At 30.4% G+C, this 12,511-nt stretch overlaps 2 protein-coding genes across 3 annotated transcripts in view; one reads left to right on the top strand and one right to left on the bottom strand.

The window, feature by feature from the left end:
* Positions 1–1,674: 1,674 nt before the first annotated feature.
* On the bottom strand, positions 1,675–4,485 carry LOC119602698 (N-acetylglucosaminyl-phosphatidylinositol de-N-acetylase). The gene is made up of 4 exons (XM_037954346.1): positions 3,456–4,485; positions 3,097–3,387; positions 2,811–2,904; positions 1,675–2,049 (listed from the first exon to the last, which is right to left on the bottom strand). Exons 1-4 carry the CDS (start codon positions 3,913–3,915, stop codon positions 1,872–1,874), a joined length of 1,023 nt encoding a protein of 340 aa, XP_037810274.1. The 5' UTR covers positions 3,916–4,485; the 3' UTR covers positions 1,675–1,871.
* A 6,839-nt stretch (positions 4,486–11,324) lies between these two features.
* Positions 11,325–12,511, top strand: part of LOC119602687 (phagocyte signaling-impaired protein) — a 9,582-nt gene continuing 8,395 nt past the window's right edge. The window contains exons 1-2 of one of the 2 annotated variants that reach the window (XM_037954324.1): positions 11,325–11,910; positions 12,001–12,102. In XM_037954324.1, coding sequence (XP_037810252.1) covers positions 12,045–12,102 — 58 coding nt within the window. In that variant the 5' untranslated portion in view covers positions 11,325–11,910; positions 12,001–12,044. Of the gene's footprint in view, positions 11,917–12,000; positions 12,103–12,511 lie in introns of both variants that reach the window. The other variant, XM_037954323.1, reaches the window with a different exon arrangement.

Here is a 12,511-nt window from a genome sequence, read left to right as displayed (position 1 = left end):
ACAATTGTGACCTGTAGTTTGATTACAAGGTTTACAAGCCCTATTCCGGGGTTCAGTTGTATGTTGGCTAGGTTCCTTCACTACATTCATCACATTCATCCAACAGAGATCTTAGCGATCTGGAAAGCGACGAAAATGATACGGAATGACATACATTCTAGCCTGGTTGTAGATTGTTGAAATGGTTTTAGGGACTTAGAGACTGTTTACCATTAGATTCGTGACATTATCAATTAGTCCTGAAATAGTAGAATGCATTGCAAAACATTAATTTATTAATTAGCTGTATGGCCAATGGCTTGAAGTGAGTGTTACCAAGACACTTATAAAACTGGATAGGTGTAGTCTAAGGATACTGACAAAGATCTTTCTATACAGGGATATTGAAGACAATCAATCTGTATAAATATTTTTTGTCGATATTCCTAAACTTGGACAAGTTTTGAAAGAAAGCTCTTTATACGCCAAAAAGTAAAACTTTATATTTTTAAATTAACAGATTTTTTTTTTATTTTATAAATAGATCTTTTTTTATTTTACAAAATAAAGAAAGAAAAATCAAATTAAAAAGATTTAAAACATTTTTTGTCTTCATCGCTTCGCTGCCATTATTATATAAATATATATTTAATAAAGTACATCCTAAACTTATGAATTACTTTTTTTCACTATTGGCTAAAAGATGTTTATTAAATCAGTTTAAAAAAAAACACAACATACTTTAGATTAAATATTACACTATTTTTGTTGTTGTTGTTTTTCTTTTGTTTTATATTAAAAGCTATAAATTGCAATATTTTTTTTATATACTTGTATTAATAATACATTAAATAGTGTACTAAACATTTAAATAATAATAATAATATATTGCATTTACAAAAGGAAATTATTGAAAAGAATTTGTAAAGAAAAAGAAAATATTAAAATTTTATCGGAACCGTGTTATTGTTACAAAAGATAAGGAAATCTCAAGACGTACAGCAAGTGAAATTTAATTAAGGGGAAAATGTTGAAGAGTTTTTTTTAGATAAAAACAAATTTGTATGATTATTTTTTTCATTGGGGGGTTTTTTGAGCAATTTACTAATATTGTTTATATTTTCTTATTAAATTTGATTTTTAAAAATGTACTTTTACAATTTCTTCTTTTCAAATATTGTCTAAGTGATTTTAATGAAATTTCACCCACTGCACGGCAGGATTTAAAAAATACATACATAATTGGCTAAGTTTTAATTACAGACATATTGTTTTATTCTAAAATAAAAAGAAACTATATAATTATTTATTTAAATCACCAGCTCTAAAAGAAATGGTTCGGATATGTACCCAGGCCTTAAGAAGAAATGTTCTTAAATTTGTATTTGTTTATAAAAAAACGTTTTTTTAAACACACTTTTTATCTAAACAGTGCACTTTTAATAGGAAGAAAAAAACGTTTTGTTAAAATAAAAATAATCATAATATTTTGTTGTTGTTAACTACCAACTAAACCTGAAATTATACAAAAACAAAAAAAAATACATATTTATACCTAAAGTATAATAACAACAAAAACAAGTGAAATTAAAGTATTTATAATTTAAAAAAAGTATCTAAGGTTTATAAAGCGTTTTGTTTGTTTGATTTCTTTTTACATGTAGAATCGTCTGGGCGCACTTTTAACGCCTTTAGTTTTTAAGCTTTGCAAAATAAGTAAATAAATAAACAAATTTGTGTCAAACACTTTTATATAGGATTAAAATTTTTCTTTTTGGATGTGTTTTCCGAAGGTAATACGGTTTTTTTTTTTTCATTGCAAAATTAAATTTCATTTTTGGTTACAGCATGTATTCCATTCCATTCCATCAATCATGATCATGTTTCCCGTTTCAATTGTCGTGTATTTGCATTTCCAATTCAACATCATACAAATTGACTTCGCGCATTGAGTTTATAAACATGTAGCGGGAAAATATTATGTAGAGCCAACGAAACCATTTCATTTGTGATTCATGTTTTTTCATGGCACAACGTATGACGGATGCTTGTTGCCAGCTTAAAATGCACCTGGAAGTGGAGTAAAGGTAGTATTTATGAAGTAAAGTTTATAATAGTGAAATAAATCGTCTTCCAAGTAGGGAGTGGGGTCGGAGTCATAGGGTGCATTCGTGTCTAGTCGTAGAATGGAGAAATTTTGTAAGTGATATAATGAAACTGATTACTATAAACAAAGCACTCGTGGAACAGTAAAATGGATATATTGCAAAGTATCAACGACCTTATGGCCAAGACCGAGATAGATAGATATATAGATAGATAGATAGATAGATAGATAGATAGATAGATAGATAGATAGATAGATAGATAGATAGATAGATAGATAGATAGATAGATAGATAGATAGATAGATAGATAGATAATAGATTGATAGATAGGTGTAGTCATAGGACTCTGACAGGATTGTACGGCTTTATCAATTTCATCAAAATTCTTTCTGGATCCGAATGCAATCATTTCACTTTCAGTTTTTTCTAGGGACAAGATCTCAACTTTCCTTTTTAGATGGAGACATTTAATTTTGCACTAGAAATTAGTACATAGCCTCATGGTCAGGGTCAAGAGGTTTTTCACTAGCTTTAAAAACATTTTCAAACATATCGAACTAAATCGAACATAATATTAATTACACAGATTTATTTCTATTATTCGAAATTTCCCCACTGTGCGGTAAAAGATATTGTATAAATTCTTATTTGATAAATGTGTTTAAATCAAATAGAATTATTCAATTTGATACTATATATTTATAAAGGAACTTAAAAACTTACCAATGTTTTGACATGAAACATGTACAGATTATATCAAAAATAGATAAATATTTTCTTAAAATATTTATTGAGTCCAAGGCATAGAATTTACAATCTGAAAATAGATGTTAAGGCTATTTTGTCATAATTTTCTTAATAACATTTTTTTAACAATTTACTACAATAATAGAAAATACATTGATATCACTCACCAATCTTAGCTTAAGACCGCAGTAGTCATAGCTAAATTTAAGTTATCTTAAATTTTTAGTTATAAATTTAAGACAACTAATAAATAAATACTTACCTTTGGGTAATAAATTAGCTAAACATAAGGACGCAGCTGCATAATAAACAGCACAATGATTTGGATGTTGACTAACACCATCACGATCAAAAGTAAATATGGCCTGAATGCCCAACGATTCGACAGTATGCAAAATAATATTGGCTACCGCATCGGTTTTCCAGTCAACATTTGGATCATCGGGCAAGTTGGTAGCATTGACTAGTATAATATTGCCTTCGGGAATACCTAACAGTGAACAGGCTTGCCATAATTCTTCACGGCGTTTGGCACCTTGTTTTTCAAAATTTCCTGCAACAAAAATACAAATGAATCATAGAAAGATTTCAATAATGAAAAACCTTATTTCATTCAATTACCATTCGACAAGCAGAGTAAATAAATTTGACATTGCTTGTGCTGAGCCAGTGAATAGAGTAGAGGACCAAAGAACATACACTCATCGTCTGGATGTGAGATTACGAATAGAATTCTTTTGGCAGTTGTATTTGCTGCTGGCCATGGCAATCTTATATTGCCCAGACCTTTGTAACGGAAGATTAAGGCGTATATTGAGAGGCATACTAATAAGTATACCACAATGGCGTATATCAAGTGCTCCAGGGCTTCGGTTGAGGTATTCACGAAACGTCTATAGATCGCCTGGGGTTGGAGAGCAGCAACCGTATCTTGTAGTACTCCGAATACCGTGTAGTTGCCCAGCAATTGTTCGCGCTGCAGCTGGTAGGCCTCGTAAATGTGAGCAGTGGCCGAGCCACAAGATGTCACAGTAGTATTGATGATCGAACCAATGACAGCATTCAGCCAAGACACATTCATTTCATTGCAAAATACCTTTAGGTGAAAAACTTCAATCTTGTCTTCTCTCCTTCTCCTTTGCGCTTTTGTGCAGAGTCTTTATTTTTATAGTTTTATTTTGTGGTCGCTGTTCTTTTATTATATTACAACCGCTGCTGTCTCTGCTGCTGCTGCTATTTGTTGAGTTTCAGTTTATTGTCGTTGGGTCTGTCTCTGATAACTAGCAGCCGTTTGAAATCCTTTAAGAATTATTTAATTTTAGTTTTTAAAAATGTTAAATTAAGTTTTAACCCAACTAGGGACACCAAAAATAACCAAATAAATCAAAAAAAGTATTTTTATGTATAAAATAATTTGCCAGGAACTTTTTCTTTTAGCACACACACTGATTTTTTCGGTCGTTTACTTTTGGCCAAAAACTTTTGTTGTCAAAGTTATAGGAAACTATAAAGTCTATGGTCCCAATTTATTATATTCCTATTAGATTTATTTAACTGTTGGAATTCAGGCCTCATTTGTTTTTCTTTTTTTATTATTAATGTTCTATGTCTGCTCCACTGGTATTAGAGCCCTGCGCCGACAAATATTAACGACGGCGGCTGGCACTAAAAATTTCTACGGCGACTTTATATAGACCGTAAGCCGGATAAGTTTTCAGCTGAGTTTTTAAATTTTCAACAATTTTAAATAAAAACGGAATCCGAGAGATTAAAAAATGGGATTTAGAAGCATATATTTAAAAATCCGGATTTTTACATTGTCCATTTGTTTTCCTTGTTATGCAACTCATTTTCACAATTGTATAAGCTTTCTTTTAAGCAAAAGAAAGGTCCCATTAAAAAAAATATTTAAAAAAAAATTTAAAAAAATAAAAAAAAACTCTTTTGGATAATTGTTGAATAAAAAACCCTGTATGACCAAAATGTCCAAATTTGACCCCCTCTGACTCCGGCAGTTCTTGGCCGATAGAGCTGAAAATTTGTGTCTGGCCTACTATCCCATAGTACTTACTAACCTTGGTGCAAATTTCATCCAAATCGGAAGACATCGATTTTAAAAGTTTGGTCACTTGACACGAAATTCCCCATATATGTACATACATATATAGCTATATCTAGTGTCTTTGATGTTGAGTATACACATTTGGGATGATAAATCTACAAAGGTAGAATAATGAGTCTACAAAATTCGTCGATTCTGTAAAAACGGCTGTTTTCGCCCAGGGAAGATAAATCAAAGGCACCATCGCAAGGAAACAGTAAAACATGATTATATCATGGGATTGGTTTACATAGTGCCACCTTGGACCAATAGAAATAGTCGCCGAAATATTGAGCAAAGAAGACTGTCTGAGTATTTTGTAGAAGTAAATTTTCAATTAAAAGGCGACATGTAGTACATGAAAAAATCGCAAAGATTGATGTTACCACCAAATTTTTTTTAAATTGTATTTTTTTAATATTATGTAAAAAGAAATCACCAAAAAAATTGGATTTGCTTCTTTAGTTTTCTTTTTATTCCAAATGAAAACAAGTTAAAAAAACAAATCGGCATAAATACCCTCCGCCTGTAAGCTACTTTTTGAAAATCCATTTAAGTAGTTTTAGATACATATTCCTTGATTAGGTTGCTATCATTTAGAAATCATTTATTAGTTGCTTTATACAATTATGGAACTAACTTTGATCAAGTCTATAACCTTTATGTAATATGTATATGACCAATCTGAACAAAATTTCGCAGTATTTTATCCATATATGTATATTTATATATTAATGAAATATATGGGATGAAGTAACCTAAGAAAGTTGATCTTATATTAGAGCTTTGACCAATTATGGACTGATCGAAACAGTTTTCAAAATGATTTATATATACATAAAATATATTAACGAAATCTCTTTTTAACAATGAAATATGTGCGTTTAAGTATATCGGTATGTCGTAGACCGTATATCGGACTAGACAAATTATGGGCCTACCCAGAAAAAATTTGGAAGTGATTTGTATATAACAGGTGTCGCAAAAGTAATCCTCCTATCAGAAAATGCTATAAATTTTGCGAGGCTCCAATGTCAGTTCTGTTTTGTCATTTGTGTAGTAAACAGAACTGACATGCCTTGTAAAATTTATAGCATTTTCTGATAGGAGGATTACTTTTGCGCCACCTATTAAGAAGTTATTTTGCAGAATTTTAGTCCGGTATATTTATTTATCAATGAAATGATTTTTATGATTTTCGAAAGTGGAACTTTTATGTGATCTATGACAAATTATGGACCAATCTGGAAAATTCTTCTCAGTGTGGTTTATTTTATACCGATATCTTCATTTAGCAATGAAAAATGTCCGTTTACGTGGCTATCGTAAGTGGTCCTTATATGAGAGCTGTGACTAATTACGGACCGATACTGATCTAAGTTGGTAATATGATTTCTGTTTATATCATATACGTATATATCTGAAACATTTTTTTTGACGAAGTTGTTAACAATAAATACATTTCCGAGAATATATACCTTTGTATGGGGTCTATGGGAAGTTTTGAATCCATTGTTTTGATTTTGAACATAATTGATCCTTGTGAAAACTACTAGAGAATTAGGAAAAAACGTAAATTTTTTCGAGGTAGTGAACCGATTTTCAATACCAAACTGCTTAGGACAACAATGAATATTTTCGGTGAATTTGGTTTACTTCCTTTGTTTAGTTTTAACGTGAGCGAAGGGCATAGCTAATTCGACTCAGAATTTGAAAAGGACCTGGCACATATATACTTTGTTGGGCCTCAGATGAATATTTCTTTGTGTTACACACGGAATGACAAACTTATATATACCCTCTATCACCACTGATGGTGGGGGAGGGTATAAAAACTGCAATCACACATAATTATTTATTAAAATATATCAATAATATCGAAAACTTTTTATTTTCAATGCTATTTTTGACTTGTTTTTTTGCTTCTCCTGTAAAATTTTAAAACTGTTAGATAGGGCCGTTTGCGTTTTAGGTGACGATATTATGATAATAATTGAGCTTGTTCGGGCGTTGTGTTCTTTTTTGAACCCAAAATTTTAAAGCGAATTTTCAAGAATAAATCTTGCTCTTGCTTTCTGAGTATAACGAATTTCCTGATTATAAGGTGTTCAGAGTATCTAAATGCTGAGTCCCCAATTACTCTTCATTTTCAGGTATCTCTAAAAAAAAATTCGATTTTTATAGTAAAATAAATAAATATACATATGAGCACATTTATTTCATGTCAAGTGACCCAACAAAAAATCTATTTCGATGAAATTTGCACCAAGGTTAGTATTACTGGATTGTAGGCCAGACACAAATTCGGTTCTATCGGTCAAGAACTACCGGAGTTAGAGGAATGCTTTCTTTGGAAAAAAGGTCCATTTTGAAAAATAAATCAATATTTTTTTTATTAAAAATAAATAAAAGAAGGATTGAAGAAATAGCTATATAAAGTCCTTCGGCCAATTTTTGCTAGGACCAATAGGTGAAAAGTTACACTCATTTGAATAAAACCATGTATGACCAAAATGTCAAACTTTTAACCCCACTAACTATGACAGTTCTTGACCAATAGAAAATTTGTGTGTGGCCTTCTATCCAATAGTATTAATTCGTCCAAATCAATTTTTTTAATTTGATCACTTGACCCGAAAGTTACACATATGTATATTGTTTAAAGATATTATAAACTTACTTCAATATCATTTCACAAGGCATAAATAATTGCTTGGCAAGTTCCTTTTACAATATTAGCAATATAAGTTGCCGAAATTGTAGTTAAAAAGATTAAATCTGCATAGTTACATCCGCTTGCCAAAAAAAAGAAGGATTAGTGCTAGGCGTTCTGTTACAGAAATTTGAAAGCTAATTTCGGATGAAATCAATTTTTCTAAATAAGCAAATGCTTTCCTGTTCATTCTTGTATACTTATGTTACAAATTGACTTCTTGTCATAGTATCTTTTTCAAACGAATCACAAACGAATTTTTCACAATAATTCTTGCTCTTTAACCCAGGCTGCGGTTTTGCTGCGGAATGTTAGATAGCTAAATGAAATTTGGCACATATCACTCTCTAGTCTATAGAGCAATGTTCGTGTATCCGAAATTTCCAAAAAAAAAAAATGATTCCACATAATCTACTAAGTCAGGAAAATATTTCCACTAAATTACACGGAAATATTATTATTAGGTAAATTTTCTTGGAAAGTAATTTTTAATGTTTTCTCAATTTATAAAACCGTATGTTTTTAAACAATCTAGAATCGGCAAAAGTGCAATTTGTATCAACATGAATAAATAAAAATTCATAATTGGCGATTGTAATACCCATTAATACAATTGAAAATTTACCCTTATAATTAAGAAAGTGGTTGGAATTATTCGGTTTTTTTATTTCAATATGCTTTCCATCAATTGCTCCAAGACAATGAGAAAATTTCCATTGGTCATAAAATTGTTTGCTTTCGACCTGTATCTGTAAACAAAATTAATAGGTAAATTTTCTTGGGAAATAACTTTTAAATATTTCTCAATTTATTAAAACAATTGAATATGTACCCTTTTAATTAAGAAAATCTTCAGGATTATTCGGTTTTTATTTCATTATGTTTTCCATCTATAGCTCCAAGGCATGAGGTCATAAATTTTTTTGCTTTCGACTCTTCATTCTCGGGTATCTTAAACAAACAAAATAGTTTTTTCAGTTTAATAAATATACATACATACATATGGGCAATTTTGTGTCAAATGATTCAACTTTTAAAATCTATCTCTTCCGATTTGGATGACACAAATTTTCAGTTCCATTAGTCACGAACTGCCGGAGTTAGAGGGGGTCAAAGTTGGACATTTTGGTCCTACAAGGTTTTTTTCAAATGAATGTTACTTTTCACCTATATTCATTGTTTCTAAAAAAAAAATATTTTTAACAAATTTTCCTTAAAGGGCTTAATTTCTTTTAAGTCGCTTAATGGGGTGCGAGTGGGATATCTATGTATTAAAAAAATATTTTGTAACTCAAGAATAAGATTTCAATATTTGGCACTTAATTTTCACATATTTTTTCAAAATGGACGATTTTTTTGTTTTTTGTTTTTTTGCTTCAAAAAAAGCTTAGACCACTTAAAGAACTTGGTAGTAATCAAGGGGCATATTTAAAAAAGCAAAGTTTTTGAGTTAAAATATTTTTTTGATAGATATCCCACTCGAATTCCACTAAGTAACCACAAAGCTCTTAAAGGAAATGGTCTAAGCTTTATTTTGAGCAAGAAAACGTGCATTTTGAAAAAAATCTTATTCTTCAGTTAAAAATATTTTTTATGGATATCCCACTCACATTAAGCCCTTAAAGGAAATTGTAAACAAAATCGTCCATTTTGAAAATAAAATATTTTTTGATAGATATTCCACTCGCATTCCAAAATATTGAAAACAGTGAAGAAATAGCTTTCTAAACTCCTTTGGACAATTTTTGCTAGGACCAATAGGTGAAAAGTTACACTCATTCGAGTAAAACGCTGTATGACCAAAATGTTTAACTTTGATCACAGTTCTAGAAAATTTGTGCCTGGCCTAATATACTCCATACAATGGTACCTTGGTGCAAATTTTATCCAAATCGGAAGATATCGGTTTTTAAAATTGGCCACTTGACACGAAATTGCCCACATGTTTGTTGTTTTAATACGTTAAACACTTTAATCTCATTTCTCAGGACATACATACATACTTATGTATGTAGGAAGCTCGAGCGCCGAACAGAGTTATTTCAAATGTGAGCATAACTTGGAACAGTTATACGCAGCAATACGTTACACCATTAATTTTAAATTGTAACTCAACGCGAACCATAAACTTAAATTTGAAATTTATTTTACATAGAATCATTTTTATAAAATGTCTGTTGAATGAATGTTCTATGTCTGCTCCATTGGCATCACAGACCTGTGCCGACAAGAATTAGCAACGGCGTTGTTCCTATATTTTTAACGGTATTTATAATTCACTAGATTTTAATTGGCAAAAACTAAAGCACTTTTTTAATTAGTTTTTAACATAATAATTCATGGCATAATATTTGTTTATAGCAGGAGCACATCTGGGAGTCATAGAAGCCTTCAGGGGCATTACTTGATCCTTTAGAATGTTGTTCTATGGGTATTTTACGCAATCATTATGTGAACCGAACTGCAATGAACCAAAATTATTTAATTGGAGTTCAGATCAGGGGATTGAATTGCTCGATGAAAAACGCGAACATTTGATACCTCCTACTTATTAGCTGTCAACATTTGTGGTGTGTTTTTGGCCATTTTCGACATAGAGTACTCGAAAATGTTATTATAATCGGTATGTTTTCATAACTTAAGGAGACTTTTATCTAAAATTCGGTCCATTTTCTCTGTTATTTGTCAAATGAGTTCAATATCAGAGTCTGAAAAATTATTCCACACCATGACTGAAGCACCTCTATACCTTCATGGAATACTTAGAATTATGACTGCTCTTTACTAAATTTTTCATAGTAGAGATTTTCATGTATGATCCTTAGTTAGTTAGTTCAGATTCATCGGATAACAGAATATTTCCTCTTTGGTCGCTATTCCGGTGGGTCTGAACACAATATTGTGGGTGAGATATGAAAAACTTTACTGTGAGAAGGCCAGTAAATACCTGGATACATAGAGGAGCTTCAAAACATACCGATTATTATAGCATTTTCGAGTAAACTATCTCGAGGTAGGAGGCATCAAATGTTCACGTTTTTCATCGAACAACTAAGTCTGAATCACAATTGAGCAGTTTCGGATCATTGCAGATCGGTTCACATAATGATGATTGAGGATTGGTTCACAATAGACCCTACACCCATAATTTTTTTTTATTTTAATAAAAAATACATATTAAATTTATTCAAATATATTAATCACACCATCAAAATCCGTAGAGTTCGATTCATATGTATATTGGTCCTTATATAGGGGATTCTCATTTGTTAAAAAAGCATTTTTCCACATTTATAAGTGTAACAAATATTTTGATAGAAGTTTCTGTTGAAATACACTGTTCATGCTCATGAATAACCGTATTTATTTTGCCATTTTAAATTAATCGAATAACAGATGTTTTAGCAAAGACAACGACCAGACAAAAAATGTAAATATTTATGACAGACATTCTTATCAACATTTGTTGCTTATCCACAAATTATTCTGATGTCATTGGAGACCAAAAAAATAAAACCCTAATATCTGAAGGAAGTCCTGTAAGACATAAAAAGTCTCGAAAAGTAAAGCAAAAAATACATTTTTTCCAGTGTTTTTCTTCTAAGCAACTTTGGCAACCCTTTAGCTCACGCTGTTTTCTTATTATCTTTTCATATGACATTTAACATATTCTCAGTTTGCGCTGACTTTTCGTTGAGAAAAAGAAGATTTTTTATTTGCAGTCGCTAAGAAAAAATACTTTATTTCATTGAAAATCTATGAAAAAAATATTAAAATATTAATTTTAAATTGGAATGTAAATTATATAACAGTCCACTATAAGCCCTTTATAAAAATTCTGTTAAAAAAACTCTGCTTTTCATAATAAAACTAATTTGTAAGAAAAAGTTACGCGTGCAACGAGGCAGACATACCGGTCGCTGAAAAAAATCTATGCAGAATTAAAAAAGAAATAGAAAAAAATTTAATTAGAGCACGAGCATTTTGTTGTAGTGGACTAATAAAAATAAATTCTTTTTTTCGATTTATATATAGAAAATATATATAGAAATACATTGTAAAAATAAAAAAAACCGAAAAGATATTTCTGCTAATTGCATTGACCACCTGCAATTGTATTTATTAGTTTTTTCTCTTTTCAAATGAACTTTGAAGTGTTAATAAAAATAGTAAATTAATTTAAACACCTAATGAAGGTGCAGGTGAATTAAAGATCTCCTCATCTATAACATCATCTGTCGTTTATATTCAAGGGAATTAAAGTGTGTGTATGTTTTCGCGTATATGCGTGCATAAATATTACTTGTTTAGTGAGAAAATAACAAAATCTAAAACATAATTTTTAACCATAGAGCGAGCCAGTCAATCAGTCAGTTAGGCAATTATTTAAAACGTGATGTCACAACACGTGCAAGATCCCGCTGTATTTGAGAGACGTTTACGTCCAATTTATGGTAAGTGTAACAATAAGGAAAATAAGGAATTGAATATGTTTATGGGTTGTTTACTGTTAGAGTAGTGTAAAAATCGTTATAATATATTTGGGTGTTAAAAGCAAACCCGATGTATTGCAGGGAAATTGTATAAAGTTTTAAGTAATGTATACTTTAAATATTGTCTAAGTTTTAGTATGATTATAATTGAAATACAGAAAACTAGCAGAAATGTGATAGAACTGCTGCCAAGAGATCTAAAATCTTAGAAGATAATAAAGCATTTTCTAATAAGAACATTATGGATTACCTATAAAATATTGATTCTAATAAGAGAAAAACATTTATACTAAGCATTACATACTACAGTGTGACAACCTGGCAATTTGAGTGTTAACTCGCTAACCATCAGCAGAACCAAAAAAAAAAA

This window comes from Lucilia sericata, unplaced genomic scaffold (assembly GCF_015586225.1).
Source record: "Lucilia sericata isolate MDLA Ls3-8-SP2 unplaced genomic scaffold, ASM1558622v1 Contig000249F_arrow, whole genome shotgun sequence".
Taxonomy (NCBI): Eukaryota; Metazoa; Arthropoda; class Insecta; order Diptera; family Calliphoridae; genus Lucilia; species Lucilia sericata.
This window is presented reverse-complemented; position numbering and strand designations above follow the sequence as displayed.